At 42.0% G+C, this 20086-nt stretch overlaps 1 protein-coding gene across 4 annotated transcripts in view; it reads left to right on the forward strand.

Moving 5' to 3' along the window:
• Positions 1-20086, forward strand: part of LOC126095046 (eye-specific diacylglycerol kinase) — a 1048134-nt gene that overhangs the window by 954203 nt on the left and 73845 nt on the right. For 2 of the 4 annotated variants that reach the window (XM_049909722.1, XM_049909724.1), the window contains exon 16: positions 7539-7580. The exons of the other annotated variants lie outside the window; for them this stretch is intronic. In XM_049909722.1, coding sequence (XP_049765679.1) covers positions 7539-7580 — 42 coding nt within the window. The remainder of the gene's footprint in view (positions 1-7538; positions 7581-20086) is intronic. 4 annotated transcript variants of the gene reach the window in all.

The following is a 20086-nucleotide window of genomic DNA, read 5'->3' on the forward strand; positions in this document are numbered from 1 at the left end:
TCACAGTATGCACAATGCCCTCACTGTTTGTTAGGATGGTGTTGACAGGCCTTGCTTTCACTTCAATTTGGAAAATTTCACAAATCCATATAGGAATATTAGACAATATGTTACTCAAGTCAGCCAGGACTCGCATGTGTTCTGTAACAAGCTCATGAGAGAAATGGTGCAGAAAATTCCTTCGTGGAGTCCAGCTGGCTGGGTTGTTAGCAGCATGAATCACTAAAGGACTGGGAAAAAGCCTGGAATTTTTTAGAATTCCGGGAATTTTTCAGTATTCTAGTTTTCAGTTAACTTTTTGTAATTTTGGCTGGTAAGAACTGATACTCTAACGTCTGTCAACAGCAAAATGTGTCAAAGGCTTTAGGATGAAGACTGTGCAATACTTCGTAACAACAGACTGCTTACGAAGAGTGTGATGTCACAATTGTTTGCATTAGGTTCGTTTGAACATTTTCCAGTGGGCTCATGTGCATGCATAGTCGAGTCATGTATGAGCAGTACATTCTCCTGCTTCTGGCTACGTGAAGTATGGCTGTTAGTGATTTTGCTATTTCCTCATCGTTTCAAGCTCTCACGTCAAATGAAAACAAAATGGATTTCTGTGGCTGGGAGCTATCAAGTAAATTAAAATACATTGACATAATTACAGAAGGTAAAACTGTTATTAGTTTGTTATCTGATTTTATTTTATTTCCATGTTTTTGGCTGTGAAGCATTAAGTGCCTTGCAGAACAATGAAGTCATTTGTGTTGGTTTGCTAAAATCATTTGGCTTTTATTAATCTTTTCTGCAGAGGCAGTCAGTTTATTTGAAATGAAGTGTTTCAGTCTAATGTTAACTAGTTTCAACTGTTCGCTTAATTTCACATCCACGTTTTCATCTTCTGGCACATGTGGCATTATTTTGTAATAAAGAACATAACATGAGATAATACAATACTACTCCAAGAAAATTTACATCCTGAAAACCACACTGAGAAGCTTAATATCAGGTTGGGGCCTACTTCGTTGTGAATCTGGACATACGAATGTGCACCTTAAGCTGAATTATGTATTGTAGTATGTTTTACCAAATTCCGATGCTGTTAGTGACATTCGGGTAAGGGGCGAGAAAGAAGAGGAAGTGGGAGAATACAAGGTCTACCTGTCAGGAGTCAAAGCAGGAATAGCACAATGGGGTGTAGGGCTTTACATCAGGAAAGAAATGGAACCCAGCGTAGTTGCAATAAGGTATGTAAACGAACGACTGATGTGGATAGATTTGACAGTGTCTAGCAAGAAAATTAGGATTGTGTCAGTATATTCGCATTGTGAAGGGACAGATCAAGATAAGATGGATAATTTTTATGAGGCACTCGGTGATGTAGTTGTTAGAGTAAAGGACAAGGACAGTGTTCTGCTCATGGGTGATTTTAACACCAGGATTGGAAATTGAACAGAAGGGTATGAAAAAGTTATGGGTAAATTTGGAGAGGATATGGAGGCCAACAGGAACGGGAAACAACTCTTGGATTTCTGTGCCACTATGGGCTTAGTAATCACAGACTCCTTTTTTAAACATAAGAACATTCACCGGTATACTTGGGAAGGCAGGGGAACCAGATCTGTCATTGACTATATAATAACAGATCAGGAATTCAGGAAGGCTGTGAGGGACACACGTGTATTCAGGGGATTCTTTGATGACACTGATCATTATTTAATCTGCAGTGAAATTGGGATTGTGAGGCCGAAAGTGCAGGAGGTCAGGTCCATATGTAGGAGGATAAGAGTGGAGAAACTTCAGGATAAGGAAATCAGGCACAAGTACATAACAGCGATCTCAGAAAGGTACCAGTTAGTTGAATGTAGTCAATTACAGTCATTGGAAAAGGAATGGACAAGGTACAGGGACACAGTACTAGAAGTGGCTAAAGAATGTCTTGGAACAGTAGTGTGTAAAAGTAGGATGAAGCAAACAGCTTGGTGGAATGATACAGTCAAGGCAGCCTGTAAAAGGAAAAATAAGGCGTATCAAAAATGGCTACATACCAGAACCCAGATAGACAGAGAAAGTTATGTTGAAGAAAGAAACAAAGCCAAACAAATAATTGCAGCATCCAAGAAGAAATCGTGGGAAGACTTTGGAAACAGGTTGGAGACTATGGGTCAAGCTGCTGGAAAACCATTCTGGAGTGTAATTAGCAGTCTTTGAAAGGGAGGTAAGAAGGAAATGACAAGTATTTTGGACAGGTCAGGAAAACTGCTGGTGAATCCTGTGGATGCCTTGGGCAGATGGAGGGAGTATTTTGAAGAGTTGCTCAATGTAGGGGAAAATGCGATCAGTAATGTTTCAGATTTCGAGGTAGAATGGGATAGGAATGATGATGGAAAGAGGATCACATTTGAGGAAGTGGAAAAAATGGTCAATAGATTGCAGTGCAATAAAGCGGCTGGGGTGGATGAAATTAAGCCGGAACTCATCAAATACAGTGGAATGTCAGGTCTTAAATGGCTACACAGGATAATTGAAATGGCCTGGGAGTCGGGACAGGTTCCATCAGACTGGACAAAAGCAGTAATCACACCAATCTTTAAACATGGAAACAGAAAAGATTGTAACAACTACAGAGGTATCTCTTTAATCAGCGTTGTGGGTAAAATCTTCTCAGGTATTGTTGAAAGGAAAGTGCGAGTATTAGTTGAGGACCAATTGGATGAAAATCAGTGTGGGTTTAGGCCTCTTAGAGGTTGTCAGGACCAGATCTTTAGCTTACGGCAAATAATGGAGAAGTGTTATGAGTGGAACAGGGAATTGTATCTATGCTTTATAGATCTAGAAAAGGCATTTGACCGGGTTCCTAGGAGGAAGTTATTGTCTGTTCTACAAGATTATGGAATAGCAGGCAAACTTTTGCAAGCAATTAAAGGTCTTTACATGGATAGTCAGGCAGCAGTTAGAGTTGACGGTAAATTGAGTTCATGGTTCTGAGTAGTTTCAGGGGTAAGACAAGGCTGCAACCTGTCTCCACTGTTGTTCATATTATTTATGGATCATATGTTGAAAACAATAGACTGGCTGGGTGAAATTAAGATATGTGAACACAAAATAAGCAGTCTTGCATATGCAGATGACTTAGTTGTGATGGCAGATTCGATTGAAAGTTTGCAAAGTAATATTTCAGAGCTAGATCAGAAATGTAAGGACTATAGTATGAAGATTAGCATCTCCAAAACGAAAGTAATGTCAGTGGGAAAGCGATATAAACGGATTGAGTGCCAAATAGGAGGAACAAAGTTAGAACAGGTGGACGGTTTCAAGTACTTAGGATGCATATTCTCACAGGATGGCAACATAGTGAAAGAACTGGAAGCGAGGTGTAGCAAAGCTAATGCAGTGAGCGCTCAGCTACGATCTACTCTCTTCTGCAAGAAGGAAGTCAGTATCAAGACTAAGTTATCTGTGCACCGTTCAATCTTTCGACCAACTTTGTTGTATGGGAGCGAAAGCTGGGTGGATTCAGGTTACCTTATCAACAAGGTTGAGGTTACGGATATGAAAGTAGCTCGGATGATTGCACGTACTAGTAGATGGGAACAATGGCAGGAGGGTGTCCACAATGAGGAAATCAAAGAAAAACTGGGAATGAATTCTATAGACGTAGCAGTCAGGGCGAACAGGCTTAGATGGTGGGGTCATGATACACGCATGGGAGAAGCAAGGTTACCCAAGAGACTCATGGATTCAGCAGTAGAGGGTAGGAGGAGTCGGGGCAGACCGAGGAGAAGGTACCTGGATTCGGTTACGAATGATTTTGAAGTAATAGGTTTAACATCAGAAGAGGCACCAATGTTAGCACTGAATAGGGGATCATGGAGGAACTGTATAAGGGGGGCTATGCTCCAGACTGAACGCTGAAAGGCATAATCAGTCTTAAATGATGATGATGATGATGATGACTTTTCCTATTTGTGTTCCCACTACTTGACAGTGATGTTGCTATTGACTGACTACATCACATGGCCTAAGCTCTGAATAACTGCTGTCATCAGCTCACGTAACATGAGCTGTGATTGGCCTACAATGGCACATCGCAATCTCGATTTCTATGCTTCAGAAACTAATGTGCTGTGTTTGGTGGTATTTTAATTTATACTTTGCAGTGTCCCCCCTCCCTTAAAGTGCCAGGAAGTTACAGTGTATAAAACCTTAACCATTCATATGATTAATAAATTTTGCAGTCTTGAGGGAAAATATACTGTCACTTAACATGGAAAAAGTGTGTTTTTATTGGGGAAAAGTGTATTTTTGACTGGGAAATCCTGGAAAAGTCCAGGATTTTTTTTCCTTGTCCTAGTATACCCCTGAATACATCATGGCGTCGCAAAGAGCAAATAATTTTATTTTGTATTTGTTCAGCTTTCTGTGTATGCCTCAAAATACATATAATTTTTTGGTGATTGTGAGGTATTCGAAGGGAGTGTACACTGGTTTGCATTTCTGGACAAAAATGTTTCTTATTTGAGCTTGCTTACCATATTTCAGTCTTTCTTCTCTTGTCAAATTTTTGTCAAATCCGCAGATATCTGAGGAGGATGCAAAATCTAGGCAGTGACATGGTGAGCCTGAAAATTTCTACCCCTGTGCCATCAGTCTTCCACAGATCATCTGCTCTTAGATGGTTAGCCTTTATCATTCTAGCCAAATTCAGTAAAAGTATTAGAACTTGAATTTCACTTGCACTCATAGCATTGCACTCCATGTCTGTGGAAAATTTACCTCTCTGGGACTCAATAAACAGGTTCATGTTTTCTGCTATTGTGCTGACAATACCATCAGTAAAAAAGTGCTTCCAAATTTCATTTGGCCTTTTCAGAAGTTGTAGAGTGGGCTTTATGCCATGAAGATGGGTTATTATATTTTCAGACCTGGTTCTGACATTTTTCGGAGATACCTGTTTATTACATTTCATAACCTGATGTTTCCCAACATAGGCTGGACCGTTTATGATATTGTCTACAGCATCTTCACAATCAGACACCTCTTGTTCTGTATCAGAATTTTCAGGTCACTCTTCTACCTCATCTACACTTTCTTCACATTCATCAATTCACCTTTATGATCACTCCCTGCCAAAGCCTCAGCAAGTAACTTTCTGATTCTTTCAGACTCCCTTTCATATGCATCCATTCCGCAAAGAAAAAATATAAATAAAATAACTAATTAACCTGAACCTAACCAAACAGCATAACTAATAGAAGATAACACTGCAATAATAAGGAACTCCTGAGAATTAATGATAATATGGAAGTAATGGGTTACCTTTTACTGTTACTCCTGAAACCACCACCACAAATCACACAGAACACCATTGCTCAAATGGGACTGTGAGTTCACAGTTGTTGACCATTCCACCACCACTGTTCCAGTCCAAATAAAACAGAGTAATGTAGGACTGCTGATTGTAGGAAGATACATGAGTCATGTGATTTGTACGTCCAATCGGATTAAAAGGAAAGAAAAAAAAACCATCTGTACAGACTGTCGGTCCGCACACAACTACTGCATGCTTAAGTGAAAATACCTCACTGCAACAAAATATGTCTTCCGTTGTAATGTTTACAACCACAACATGCTTATCATGCCTATGACATATTATCCCCACGAGCTGCCTTTCTTTGAATATTTTCAAGGTCTTCTGTCAGTCCTGTCTGATAAAGATCCCATACCATGCAGCAGTACTCCAGAAGACAGACAAGTGTAGTATGGACAGTCTCTTTGCTAGATGTGTTGCTGCATCACCTAAGTAATTTGCAAATAAAATGGAATCATTAGTTTGCCTTCCCCCAACATTTTCTGTGTGATGGTTCCAATTAAGTGTGTCATGATTGTAAGCCCTAGGCATTCAGTTGAATCAACAGCCTTTAAATTTTTGTGATTTGCCATGTAACTAAAATTTAACTTCTTTTTGAGGGGTTAATACTTGTTATTGGTTATGGTCAATTGCCACTTTTTGCAGTATGCAAGTAACTTGCCCAAATTATTGTGCAATTCATTTTGATCTTCTGATGACTTACTATATGGTAAATAAGAGCATCATCTGCAATCAGTCTCAGAGAGCTGCTCAGATTGTCTCCTAAATTGTTCTTGTAGATTAAGAACAGCAGAGGACTTGTGAAAATTCCTCGTGGAATACCAGAACTGCTGACAGGAAATTACAAATTGTCAAATAACTGATTTGGTACTCTGTTGCTAGACAATTTGATTAGAAGCTGCTTATTAGGAATAGTGCCAAAAGATTTCTGGAACTATAGAAGTTTATTCCAAACTTGAGACTGCCCATTGATAGCATCATTGCCTCGTGTAAATTTAGAGCAAGTTGAAACTTCCTGACAGATTGAAACTGTTTGCCAGACCGAGACTCGAATTTCGGACCTTTGCCTTTCACGGGCAAGTGCTCTACTGAATTTGAGTCTCAGTCCAGCACACAGTTTTAATGTGCCAGGAAGTTTCATATCGGTGCACACTCCGCTACAGAGTGAAAATGTCATTCTGGAAACATCCCGCAGGCTGTGGCTAACCCATGTCTTCGCAGTATCGTTTCTTCCAGGAGTGCTAGTTCTGCAAGATATGTAGGAAAGCTTCTGTGAAGTTAGGAGATGAGGTACTGGCAGAATTAAAGCTGTGAGGACAGGTCGTGAGTCATGCTTGGGTAGCTCAGTTAGAGCACTTGCCTGTGAAAGGCAAAGGCCCGAGTTCGAGTCTTAGGTCCGGCACACAGTTTAACAGGAAGTTTCATATCAACGCACACTCCACTGCAGAGTGAAAATGTCATTCTGGAAAGAGCAAGTTGTTTGACCAGAACTGTGTTTTCTGATTCTGTGGTGGTTATGTGGACAGATAATTTTTGATAGTACATGTTCCAAATTTCTGCTACAAATTGGTGTCAGTGATATGGGTCTACAGTTTAGTGGATTACTTCTATCTCCTATGACTGTAAAGCTGAAACTAATGGAAGATGATTTTTTTTTCCACAGTCTGAATAATGATGGTCTGAATTCTTTTTGCAATAAATTCTTTCCAGAGTCATATTGATTGTTTTGTGGGGAGACATGATGTTGAGATGAACTTTTTATTTTGGAAGTAAAATTACAATTAAAAATAAAATCAAAATCATTCTAGTTTGAACATAAGCTCAGAAAAGAGGAGTGTGGTGGATGACAAAAAGAGATCAACTGTGACTTGGTAGTCTAATGTAACATGCATTAAAAAGTTTTATGGGAAGATATAATGCCACATTTGTAACTGTAACATACATATCTTTGAAAACAACTTTACAATATGGTGTTATGTATTGTGTGTGTTATTCATCACTCACTTGCATGACAATTATTCACTCTTTTCATTTTTGTATATTTAAAAAAATGCTTTCTCTTCAACATACTATGAGATTGTAACTTGCATGCTAACTTTCTGACAATTTTGATAATTAATTATTGAAGATTTTCAGTGCATGCCATTTTAATCTGATAATACTATTATAATTTGCATGCCAGCATTCATGATAGACTTTTTGGATTAAATTTTGCTTCCTTCGGGTAAGTGTTTTGTAAGAAATTAGAAGCTGATTTTCTGAGTTAATATTATCCACTTAAAATTGCTCATTACAGTGTAGTCAGAACTGTAGGTATTTCTTTTATTGCCTTGTTATAAAATCACAAATAAAATTATTAAAAAGTGATGAAAATATGTGACAAACTTTGTTGTATTTAACTAGAAGTAACATTTTTGCTTCCAAATATACTTGACATGTCAGCACTCCTTGATTCCTGAAGTGTTTACTGTTTCAAGTGGAAATTATTTTTAAGTAGTTGTAGTTATTCATTCTTCTAAAACCCCATTCAGTGACGCTTGCTTGGAGATCCCAGGATTGTGGTTTGTCATCTTCTTTGTAGCAGCTCAGCATCCTTTTGCTTTCACTCACATTGCTGTCAAAATGTCACTAGTGTGTGTCTGCGATAGGACAGAGCTGTGACAAAGTTAGAAGTTTCTACTAACAGTTTAAGGATAGACTACAGCTCACTTTGTGTTGACTAGTGGACAACTACTTAGAAAGCAGTGATGACTGTTTCACAGCTTTTGAATTTTCACTGTTTGTTGTTGTGTGGATGTATGCATTACACACATTGTAGTCTGTATTTGATCAAACACATGGCATTAATGTTAATTTTCTGTCCTTGTTTCTCTTATTCTTTCATTTCCTTATTCCTTTCCTTTCATTTTCATTTCATTTATTTATTTTCTTACATATTTTTCATACTTCTTTCCTATTTTTCCTGCACATAATTTCATCTCCTTATTGGCTCAGTTATGACATCTCCCTGCTTATCTTTGACTTGGTTACTACAATTTCTAAGTTACCATGTTTAAAATCCCATCTGGTATTAACAATCCATTTTTCTCTTTTGACTGTAGAAGGGCCCCCTGATTCCAACTAAAGTAATTTAATGTTGTTCTCCATGGTTTTTCTCTGATGCCTCTTGGCAAAAATATTTTCTCTGTCTACATATTAATATTTAGAATCTGAATTGTGATGTATGAAAACAATGGAAGTTCAGTGGGAACCTGAGGGCAAAGAATAGCTGAGACAGACATAATCCAGATAGATTTACATAACTGAATGAAATAATTGTCTGTGGCTACTGATTGATAAGACAGGTATTTTTGATGTGTGTACCGTATTTACTTGAATCTAAGCCGCACTCGAATCTAAGCCGCACCTGAAAAATGAGACTCGAAATCAAGGGGAAAAAATTTCCCGAATCTAAGCCGCACCTGAAATTTGAGACTCGAAATTCAAGGGGAGAGAAAAGTTTTAGGCCGCATCTCCAAATCAAAACAAAGTTGGCCCATTGTAATATGAGACACAATTTAGGTCGAATGAATGACGATACAGCTACAGTAGTTTGGTTCGAGTCGTAAGCTTAGCAGTTAAGCTTTACCAGGTAGCCATTGCTATGCGTCAGGCGCTCCGTCCGTATTTATACGGGTACCCTTCCTTTTTCACGTGCTTCGTCTGGTTTGAATTGATTGCTTATTTTTCTTTGATCTGATAAGCACCGTTTTCTTTGTTATAGGTGTTTACGTCACTCTAAGCTGAAAATGCATTACTGTACTGTGTCATGCATTGTTTGTTGCATTCTGATAGTGCGTGTTTACGGCCTGTCGCCGCTCGCGGCATAGCTTGCTTTTGTGCACGCTACCGCCGCTTACAATTAAAAAGAGAGAGAGAGAGAGAGAGAGAGAGAGAGAGAGAGAGAGAGAGAGAGAGAGAGAGAGAGTAGTTTATTAGGCAGACAGGATTTAAATGAGATAGCAGCAAACACGAAACAGTACATGGCAAAATGTTTATTTTCGTATTATTCTTATGGTGAAGAGAATACTGCATGTGATTCACAATTCATACAAGTTCCTATCAGCAACCATCTCTTCTCACAGGTAGGAAAAAATTCAGAACGCAGATTTGGCCATATTGACAAACATCCCAGTCTTGCCAGTCGGATCTTTGTAGTACATTGAAATGCTGCTACATTCGAAGATGAACAATACGGAATTTGTATTTACTTCGTTGGATAATCTGTGAAAATGCCGTTGTCGAAACTCGGGGCGGAGAAAAAAAGCTCGTCTTACACCTTTTTTTTTTATTTATTTATTTTTTTATTTATTTACTGACGCAGAGGTTTTGGTGCCAGTTTTATCTTTGTGCCTACAAAGCATGCCTGTGTAGCGCTACATATATTTGACGGCAGAAGTTAGTCGTGGCGGCACCCACCAACATTTTTCAGAACTTCCGCTTGCTTTGCACTTGATTCTAAGCCGCAGGCAGCTTTTTGGATTACAAAAACCGGAAAAAAAGTGCAGCTTAGATTCGAGTAAATACGGTAGGTACAGCCTTGCGGTGTTGCCACCTCACTGAAGTGACACAGGTGGAACGTACTACATATGATGGCTACAGAAGACTCGGTTACATATTTCCATCTTGATACTTTTAGGGTGGGCATGGTAGAATCATTGGCATGTTTCCCACTGCTAAAAGTGAAGGGTTCGCTCACCAGACAATAACATTTAAATTCAGATTCAAATAATCTGACTAATGTTTCAGCAATGAAAACAATTTATAAATTTGTACTACGGTTAAGTACAACAATAAATTCTACTTTAGAATATGAAATGTAGTGATTTTGTTTAACATATTTCTCTGTAATATTACTAAAAATATATTTTTACATATTAGTGCTGAAATTCAACAACTCATTGTTGCAAAATACTGAAACAAATTATTTACAGAAGAATGCCATTGAGTTTCAGAGAAATGTAGGGATTCATGAGGCTGATACTATTTACCTACATTTATAGCACTTTTGGATTTAGGGAATGCTTTTGACTGTGTTGACTAGAATACACACTTTGAAATTATGAAGGTAGCAAGGGTAAAACACAGAGTGTGAAAATTTATGTACGATTTGTGCAGAATTGCAATTGTAAGAGTTGAAGGTTGTGATATTGAGGCAATTGCTGAGAAACGAGTGTGACAAAGTTGTAACCTTTCTCCCCTGTCAGTCAATATGTACTTAGAGCAAGCAGTAAAGGAAACCAAGGAGAAATTTGGGGAGACAGCTAAACCTCAGGGAGAAGTAATAAAAAGTAGAAGTTTGCCAGTGACATTGTAATTCAATCAGCAATGATAAAGGACTTGGAAGAGCAGTTGAACAGAATAGATAGTGTTGTGAAAAGAGTTTATGAGGTGGATGTCAACGAAAGTAAAACAAGATTATTGGAATGTAGTTGAATTAAATCAGGTGATGCTGAGTATATTAAATGAAAAAATGAGATGCTAAAAGTAGTAAAGGAGCTTCCAGTCTTAAATAACAAAATCTTCAGACTAGTTAGTTAGGTTTCAAAATGTTATCAAATAGTACTTCAATTATTAAGTTATGAAAGAATGAGGCGAGGAAAGACAGTCCTTTCTTGTAAAGTGGTGTGAATCCAGTTACTGCCAACAGACATACAAAAAGTAAGTAATGACAGCACTATTAACTTTTAGAACACCAAGTCCACTTGTCAATAAGAATTCTGGGTAAGAGAACCTACAGTGTCTGAGAAGGAAGGCATGGAACAAAAGGTTCCGGAAACAGACAGCACTTTCATTATTTGTTTAGTATCTGCAGGAGGAATGAAAATGCTGCTGCTTAACACTGTCAGTGCAAGTACTTATTGGGCCGACAGTGGCTTGGTAACAGAGGAATAGAACCTGGAAGAGAAATGTACCTGCTGTGTGAATTGATCTGTGAGATGCAGAGCTTCCAAACTTGCCTAAAACGTGTACAGAAATCTACTCAGCAGGCAGCTGGTGTGGACAAAGGTCCAGGTGAGGTCTGCAGCATGTTAACTCCGCATGAGCACTGGGTTGCTCTGTTTACTGCTACTTGGAAGTAAACACTTCCATCAGTAGGTCTGCCCTTATGACATGACACATGTGCCTTCCATTGCAGGTTTCAGAACTACTCCACTGTTCATCTACCTCCACCGTGATGTCCACTGGTGGGGACACTAAATCCCTCCCCCCTGAGAAAACTGCGTAGAGCCACAAATGACCAGGCTCAGGCTGTGACCTCCAGCATGGAACCGTAGAGGGCACTGGAGAACCCAGAAGTGGATTGAACACTGAATTAGGCAACATCAGTGCTGCTGGTTTGGAAGAGCAATTGTACAGAATACACAGAGTTTTGAAAGAGGTCGTTAGGTCAATGTCAACAAAAGTGAAACAACAGTATTGGTATGTAGTGAAATTACATCAGCTGATGCTGGGTGAATTAAATAAAGAAATGAGATGCTAAAAGCAGTAAATGAGCTTACACTCTTAAAGAACAAAATCTTCACACCATTTACTTAGGTGGAAGGACACAGTGGCTGCAACAATGGTTGGTCCACCAGTGGTAGTGGGGATGAGGTCAGCTACATCGACAAAGGGGATGAGGTCTAGAAGGGGAGCAGGTTGGGGTTCACTTTGCCAGGTGGGAGAGCGAGCCTCACTGGGGCCCAAGGTTGCTGGCAACAGAAGGATGGCGGAGGACGCGGAGCAGATGGCAATGGTGGGGCATGCTATTGCAAGTGGGAGCCCATACTTGGTATGACTTCACGATCAACCCTGTAACTTAACTGACTGGAAGGCCACAGCAGCATCACTCTAACAGGCGTGTACGCAACTGATGTGCGTGATGGGTCAGCTGCTCCCACTGACATTCACAACAAATAACTGCCGACCTTTATGGCTGACCGCAATACCTAGCAGTCACCCCAGTTGGCAGCCAAAGGACTGGGGCCTAACAACAGCCCCGGAAGAAAATGTGGTAAGCTACGGTGTTCCATGGCATGAAACTCAGGGTGCAACAAATCCAGGAGACATATGCTTGGTGACCATGCAAATGTTCCGTTGTCTGGTAGGTAGTCAGAAAACTTGACAACACAGTGTTGTGGGAACAGGCAGACTTGGACTTCTTCATTAGGAATCCTAAATGTAAGCATGAAACACTCCACCTCTGAGTTAGAAGCCAGTTGAAATGGGGTGGTAATCAGATGCCGGATACCATCTGCAGGCTCCCACAACAAAAATTCCCTACCATTATTGGACACGAGGTAAGGATCTCTCAGTGGCAAAAGTAACTGACTATGAGCAAACAATGGTAGTCGATGACTTGAGGGACAGCTTGGCGATGTGCAGGAAATTCAGCAGCATATTGGCCACCAACAACCACGTGTTGCCCAAAAATGGACTTGCGAAGTTGCCCTGTATCTTCTCCCCTTTTCCTTTTGGGAAAGGCCAAGGTGAGATGTGGCATGGTGGTGCAACCTGGTTCCATGCATAGACACCAAAAGCCTATACCTGATATTCAGTGTCACAATCAATCATCAGCCAGTAAATGTGATGTCGCACCACTGACTTCATCTGAGTCATACCCCAGTGTGACACATACTGAAAGGCAGTATCCAATGTGAACATGAGTGCCTCCTGCTGATCGAACTGTGGATCAGATTCGACCACTAGCCACAATAGTTCATCTGTATTGTCACTCTGGGCAGTGGAGCAGTAACAAATGTCGTAACTATAGTTACTGAGAAAGAGGGACTCGCCACCATAACTGGTGGGCTGTCCTGTCCTGGATATCAATAGTTTGTGGTCAGTGATGAGGAGAAACATTGCCCCATACAGGAAGACATGAAACTTTTTAACCCGAAAGTAATAACTAACAGTTCCTTTTCCCTATGTGAATAATTATGTTGCCCAGAGGAAAGTGTCTTCCAGTGCCATCCAGGTTCCAGTGGGACAGGACAGCACCAATGTCATGCTGGGATGCAGCACAGACCAGGGTTAAAGGTTAATATGGCATGAAGGACACCAGATGGGGAGCAGAGCATGAACGTTTTTTGAGAGACTGAAAAGCCTGTTGGCACTTCGCAGACTAGACAGACTTAACGCAATACCAGTGAAGCTGGTTAAAAGGCTGGCAGATGTGTATGTCCTGGAGAGTGAACTGAGCATAATAAGAAATCTTACCAAACAAATCCTTCAGGTTATGGGTGCTGACAGGTGGACAGTGGCCTTGATGTGCTCATCAGTGGGGACAAGAGCATCTTTACTAAGCACATGACCCAAAAAATGTATCCTCTGGGAGATAACAGCAGTTCTCCAGCCTGCAAGGAGTGCTATTCTGCAGGAGGCACTCGAAAATACACTCCTGGAAATTGAAATAAGAACACCGTGAATTCATTGTCCCAGGAAGGGGAAACTTTATTGACACATTCCTGGTGTCAGATAAATCACATGATCACACTGACAGAACCACAGGCACATAGACACAGGCAACAGAGCATGCACAATGTCGGCACTACTACAGTGTATATCCACCTTTCGCAGCAATGCAGGCTGCTATTCTCCCATGGAGACGATCGTAGAGATGCTGGATGTAGTCCTGTGGAACGGCTTGCCATGCCATTTCCACCTGGCGCCTCAGTTGGACCAGCGTTCGTGCTGGACGTGCAGAACGCGTGAGACGACGCTTCATCCAGTCCCAAACATGCTCAATGGGGGACAGATCCGGAGATCTTGCTGGCCAGGGTAGTTGACTTACACCTTCTAGAGCACGTTGGGTGGCACGGGATACATGCGGACGTGCATTGTCCTGTTGGAACAGCAAGTTCCCTTGCCGGTCTAGGAATGGTAGAACGATGGGTTCGATGACGGTTTGGATGTACCGTGCACTATTCAGTGTCCCCTCGACGATCACCAGTGGTGTACGGCCAGTGTAGGAGATCGATCCCCACACCATGATGCCGGGTGTTGGCCCTGTGTGCCTCGGTCGTATGCAGTCCTGATTGTGGCGCTCACCTGCACGGCGCCAAACACGCATACGACCATCATTGGCACCAAGGCAGAAGCGACTCTCATCGCTGAAGACGACACGTCTCCATTCGTCCCTCCATTCACGCCTGTCGCGACACCACTGGAGGCGGGCTGGACGATGTTGGGGCGTGAGCGGAAGACGGCCTAACGGTGTGTGGGACCGTAGCCCAGCTTCATGGAGACGGTTGCGAATGGTCCTCGCCGATACCCCAGGAGCAACAGCGTCCCTAATTTGCTGGGAAGTGGCGGTGCGGTCCCCTACGGCACTGCATAGTATCCTACGGTCTTGGTGTGCGTCCGTGCGTCGCTGCGGTCCGGTCCCAGGTCGACGGGCACGTGCACCTTCCGCCGACCACTGGCGACAACATCGATGTACTGTGGAGACCTCACGCCCCACGTGTTGAGCAATTCGGCGGTACGTCCACCCGGCCTCCCGCATGCCCACTATACGCCCTCGCTCAAAGTCCGTCAACTGCACATACGGTTCACGTCCATGCTGTCGCGGCATGCTACCAGTGTTAAAGACTGTGATGGAGCTCCGTATGCCACGGCAAACTGGCTGACACTGACGGCGGCGGTGCACAAATGCTGTGCAGCTAGCGCCATTCGACGGCCAACACCGCGGTTCCTGGTGTGTCCGCTGTGCCGTGCGTGTGATCATTGCTTGTACAGCCCTCTCGCAGTGTCTGGAGCAAGTATGGTGGGTCTGACACACCGGTGTCAATGTGTTCTTTTTTCCATTTCCAGCTGTGTAGATTGAGGATTGAGTAAATTCTCCTTCCTAGTAGGGCACGAGACACAGATGTCATCAGGGTAATTGACACTGATCCAGATACTGTTGGCAAATTCCAGGTGCAGATGACATTCCAAAAGGTAAGCAATTAAACTGGTTTAGCCCAATGGGGGTTTCAAGGACCAGGAAAATCCAAGAAATGGCGTCTAGTAAGCATCGTGCAAGTCAATGCTCGAAAAATACTGGCCACCATGACAACTTTGCCAACGACTCCACCCACCACAGAATGGAATACGAATCCACTACACATTGCACAATGACAGTCTGTTTAAACTTGTTGCAAAGGAGCCTGGCATCATCGGGTTTCTGAATTGCAATCAAAGGGGTGACTTAGCAAATTAGAAGAAATGATATCCTGATCCTGCCAACTTTGCAACTCAGACTTTACATTGTTGTGTGTGGTGAAGGGAATGGGGCAGGGGCAACAAAGAGTGTGTACCACTGGTGGCTAGACAAACATGTGCCACAAAATTTTCTGTCCATCCAAGGTATTCTCAAACAGTGGGCTGTTTGCAGTAAGGAGTCCAAACTTGAAAAGGAATTAATTGAGACACTAAATTCAAAACTGGAAAAAGTACCAAGCCCAAAGATATTCTGCACCAATGGTGAATTGACCACTAACAGCGAAGTTGCCATTCCACGTTCTTGTAACTCTTGGAGATGGAGAATTGCCCTTGCAAGGAAATAAATTGCTTTACTTTCAGACACAACATGATGGAGTGGCCATTGCAACTCTGGGCACCCCAAGAAGTCATACATATTAAAATTAATGAGACTGACTGATGCTCCATGTGTACTTCGAATTTGACCATCTGCCCTTCCACTATCAATGTCAGCAAAATACACTGGGGCTACATGTGCGGGGTGGCTGAGACAGCCCCAGAGTCCAGGGAAAACACCGGGATGTCCCACGACTGAAACGCGGCCCGCCCACAGTCACAAGCAGCTGCCAAAGCCCTAACTTATGGCAGACTGTACATATGGCCTCTATGTGCAGGCATCTCGGTGTACATGAAACAAATGACAATCAGGGCCAGGAACAGGTATCATACAGGCAGATCCTTCAACTTTGTGAAGGGCTGTCACTCTGCAGCCACAGTTGGGTACTGGCGTTATCTTCTTGGCCAGCATCACCATACCTGTAACAGTCGAGTTCATTAATGGTTAGTGTCCGATAAGTCATGTACTGGGTGCACAGTGTTGGGTAGTGCAGGCTGTTTGTTTGTGCCTTAATGTGCAAGTTTATTGGCTTCCCTACTGTTGCCTGTTGGTCGCCTGTGATAGCAGCTTTCATATCCAGTCAGTAGTGCTGATGTGCATTGACTCGCCAATGTTGTCACTTGTGAGTGTGGGTTAGCTTGCCGTAGGTGGTTAGGCCCTAGCTAGCAGTGTCTTTGGTCACTTATGCTTCCACCTAAGCTTGTGGTCAATGTTTCCCAGAGTAAAGATGAAAGGATTGTTCGAGTGTTCCTGTATAGTCACGTGGTGAGTTTTTTTAATATTCCCTTAAGGGTTTCAAGGCGGTATTCATTGTGTAGATCAGCAGTGCGAGTGTAGCGTGGAGAATTGCTGATACGTGGCACTTTGTTATGTATGAACTGCAGATGACACAGCCGTGTGGGAGCTGCATACATCATCAGAGGTCTGATCATCGTCATGTATATACCTTCCTATCTAATGTACTTTCCCTGTTGAGCATAAGGTAGAGTTGTTTGAGCTTTATGTGCACTCTGTTGGCAACATATTCTGTGAGCTCCACCCCCCCCCCCCCCCCCCCCCCAATGTAAATTTCTGGTCCAGCCAGATACTGAGGTATCTAACTTTCTTGCAGAAATGATTTGGCGTGTGTGTAGCGTTATGTCTCTACATTGTTGATGTTTGCTGCACAGTAATTTTGGTCTATGTGTGAACAGAACCACTTTGCACTTGTCAATGCTTATTTTAATATGCCACCGTTTGAACCAAGTCTTGACAGTTCTGAGTGTTGTCTGTAATCGTGAATTTATGTTTGATGGTTTCCAGTCTTACTCAAGGATGGCTGTGTCTTCTATTTAGATGGCTAATGTCGTGTTTTGTGTTTCTGGGAGATCATTAATGTAGAGTTTGAACATCATGGCCCCCAACATGCAGCCCTGGGGTACTCCAGCTTGAATACCATTTCGTGTCAACTGTTTGGCCTGTTGGTGAGATATTAGTGTATGGTCAAAAGCTTTTTCAATGTCCAGGAACGCAGGCCCTGTGGCTTTGTTCGTATTGTAGCCATGTGTTATATGTTTAACTGCATGGAGGGTTTATTGTGTTGAGTGGGGATTCCTAAAGGTGAATTACTCCAGCCTTAGGGTGTTGTTGGTGATGCTGCTAACTTACCTAACCCTTGCACGAGCAATCAGCTACTGCTCTTACTACCCAACATGAGTATCGCAGAATTTTTTTGTCTTGGCTCTTGCCTTGGCACTTTTTTTCCTCTACCCTTCAAACTGCTACCCTTCATCCAATTTTTGACTCAATCTATCTCCAGATGAGCACATATTAATGGTTAATTATAACTGGATGTACGCAAATGCTACAGTACCCACATTGTGCAAAGACCTCACTTAGTGATCACTTACCCCTATGCAGAGATGGTAGTAGACCTTTGGTGTTGGCCATGGTGTGGGTGTGGAGGACTTCACCCTTTATATAGGAACACTGGGTCACCCAACTAGCAGAAGGAGAATGACGCTGAGGACCCAAAAATTACTGTGGACATTACTTACAACACTGCGAGTGATGTGAACCCATTGAGCTCAGTGCTGGCAAGACAGACAGCTCTGCAACACTGTTACACCAGAATCGTCAACATGTGTGACTCGGTGGGAGGCGAGGCCACCTGCAGTATACCACGGAACACTGGGGGCTGTTGACCATGCACACCTAATTGAGCCACATGCCAATCATTAGAAAGGAAGTCTCTAGCCGCCGCCATAAGCTAATACGATTCCACATGTGGGCTATGTGAGCTAAAGAAGGGTCAAACGATGTCAATCTCTAGTCTGAACCTTGGGGTTAGGAGCTAACCAGAGAATCACATTTCCTGAATTAGCAAGTCTGTGTAAGAAGTAGCATATCTGGGACACTCACAATGACACTTACGCCAGAGGCCTTGCAAGTCGGTGATTCAGGCTGTGTGCAACTGCCCAGGAAACTTGTGATGTTGGTTAAACTGCAACTGTGCAACCACTACACGGGTTTGATGGCCGAAATACTGTGAAAGCTTCATCAAAGAGAAGCCTGTTGTGCTCAGTGAAAGGCTTCAAACATTGGACAACTTCGTATAAACCCATGCTGCTGGACAACAACGAGCCAAAATAATCAGCCTGATCGACACTGCACCCTACTTGACACTGCAGCAGCAGCTGGTGCTGGTAATGAGTGCAGACTCATCAGAACTGGCAGATGATGGTGGGGCAACAAAGAAAACTGCCCAGTGATAATGTGACCCCCACCAGCAAGGGCATGGTGCGAAGCAAGTCCACATTCTGGGTTATCAGTTCCTGCCTCTGCTAGTATTGCAGAGAGGCTGGTTCCATGGTAGGCCACAGTGAGCACTATAAAAATAGGGAAAGAGTAAAAAAGAGGGACATCACATGTAAGAACGTCCTTTGTTGCCACTTTAGTATTTGCAGAAGACATGACAATGTTAGTATTAAGTACAGGCCAACAGTGGTTCAGTAGCAGTCTCAGAACGGAAGCCCATGAGAGGAGTGAACTTACCATGTGAACTGACCTGTGGGAAGCAGAGCATCTGAACCCACGTGAATACGTGTACGGCAGTATACTCGTATTAGAGCTGGACCCGTGCCATCTCATCTGCCTAAATAGTGATGTCTGCTGGTGGGGATACTAAAATTTGTTTTTGTATATATGCCAGCAGTATTCTCTGGGAACAAAATTATATATGTAATGCTTTGTTGGATACCAAGAAATGGTCTGTTCCATGAGAAAATTAAATTGTGTTAAAAGCTGCTGTGAACAGTTCTGAAGTGAAAACATTGAAGAAGCATATGCTCATTTATCAACTGTTCTAAGGTAAAGTTTTTTGAAACTGTCAGCAATAGGAACAATGCAGTTAATAGGTTTGTATATATAAATGTGCTTACACAATCCTCTCCCTGTCCCCTCCACCATCCCCTCTATGCAAATCACAAACAGTGCTGTGGATGTCATAGTTTCTGTAGGTAGTAAGTCGTATGGATTCTAAGCTGAAATTTATTCCATTGTACCAGAGGTATGTTTTACATGTCACTTCATACTGCCATCCTCACTTCTGGGGTTAAATGATATCGGGATTGTCACCAGTCAGCCTAGTGGCATTTCTCATTGTTCACAATTTCAAATACCTTTAGCTCACAAATCACTGAGAACAGGCCTTGTAATTTTTTTGCAGTATTTCCTTGTTCATTTGATGGATTATATGATGTAAGTTGTTTTATGTTTTGTATTTTAACTACATTACACCAAATATTGATTGTAGGCAATGAAAATCTCGTAACTCTGTCCGAGTGTGGAAACCTCGTTATTTCATTAACCAGTAACTTTATTACCAAAAAGAGGTTTGAAAGTGAGCAGAATTCACTAATGTGTCAGTAACTAGACTTCTACTACATAATTACATGTGCAGCAACGTTATCTATATAACATCATATATTTTTTAGAAACCGTTTTTCCTTCTCCTGTAAAATTTAACAAAACAGAGTTACGAGGTTTTCATTGCCTACCATCGAAATATATTTCAGATAGTCACTTGATAATTACTACACAGCCAAAAGTGCGCAGTAGTGAATATAAAATAAAGTGATACTTCAGTCCAA

The sequence above is a fragment of the Schistocerca cancellata genome, chromosome 8 (assembly GCF_023864275.1).
Source record: "Schistocerca cancellata isolate TAMUIC-IGC-003103 chromosome 8, iqSchCanc2.1, whole genome shotgun sequence".
NCBI lineage: Eukaryota > Metazoa > Arthropoda > Insecta > Orthoptera > Acrididae > Schistocerca > Schistocerca cancellata.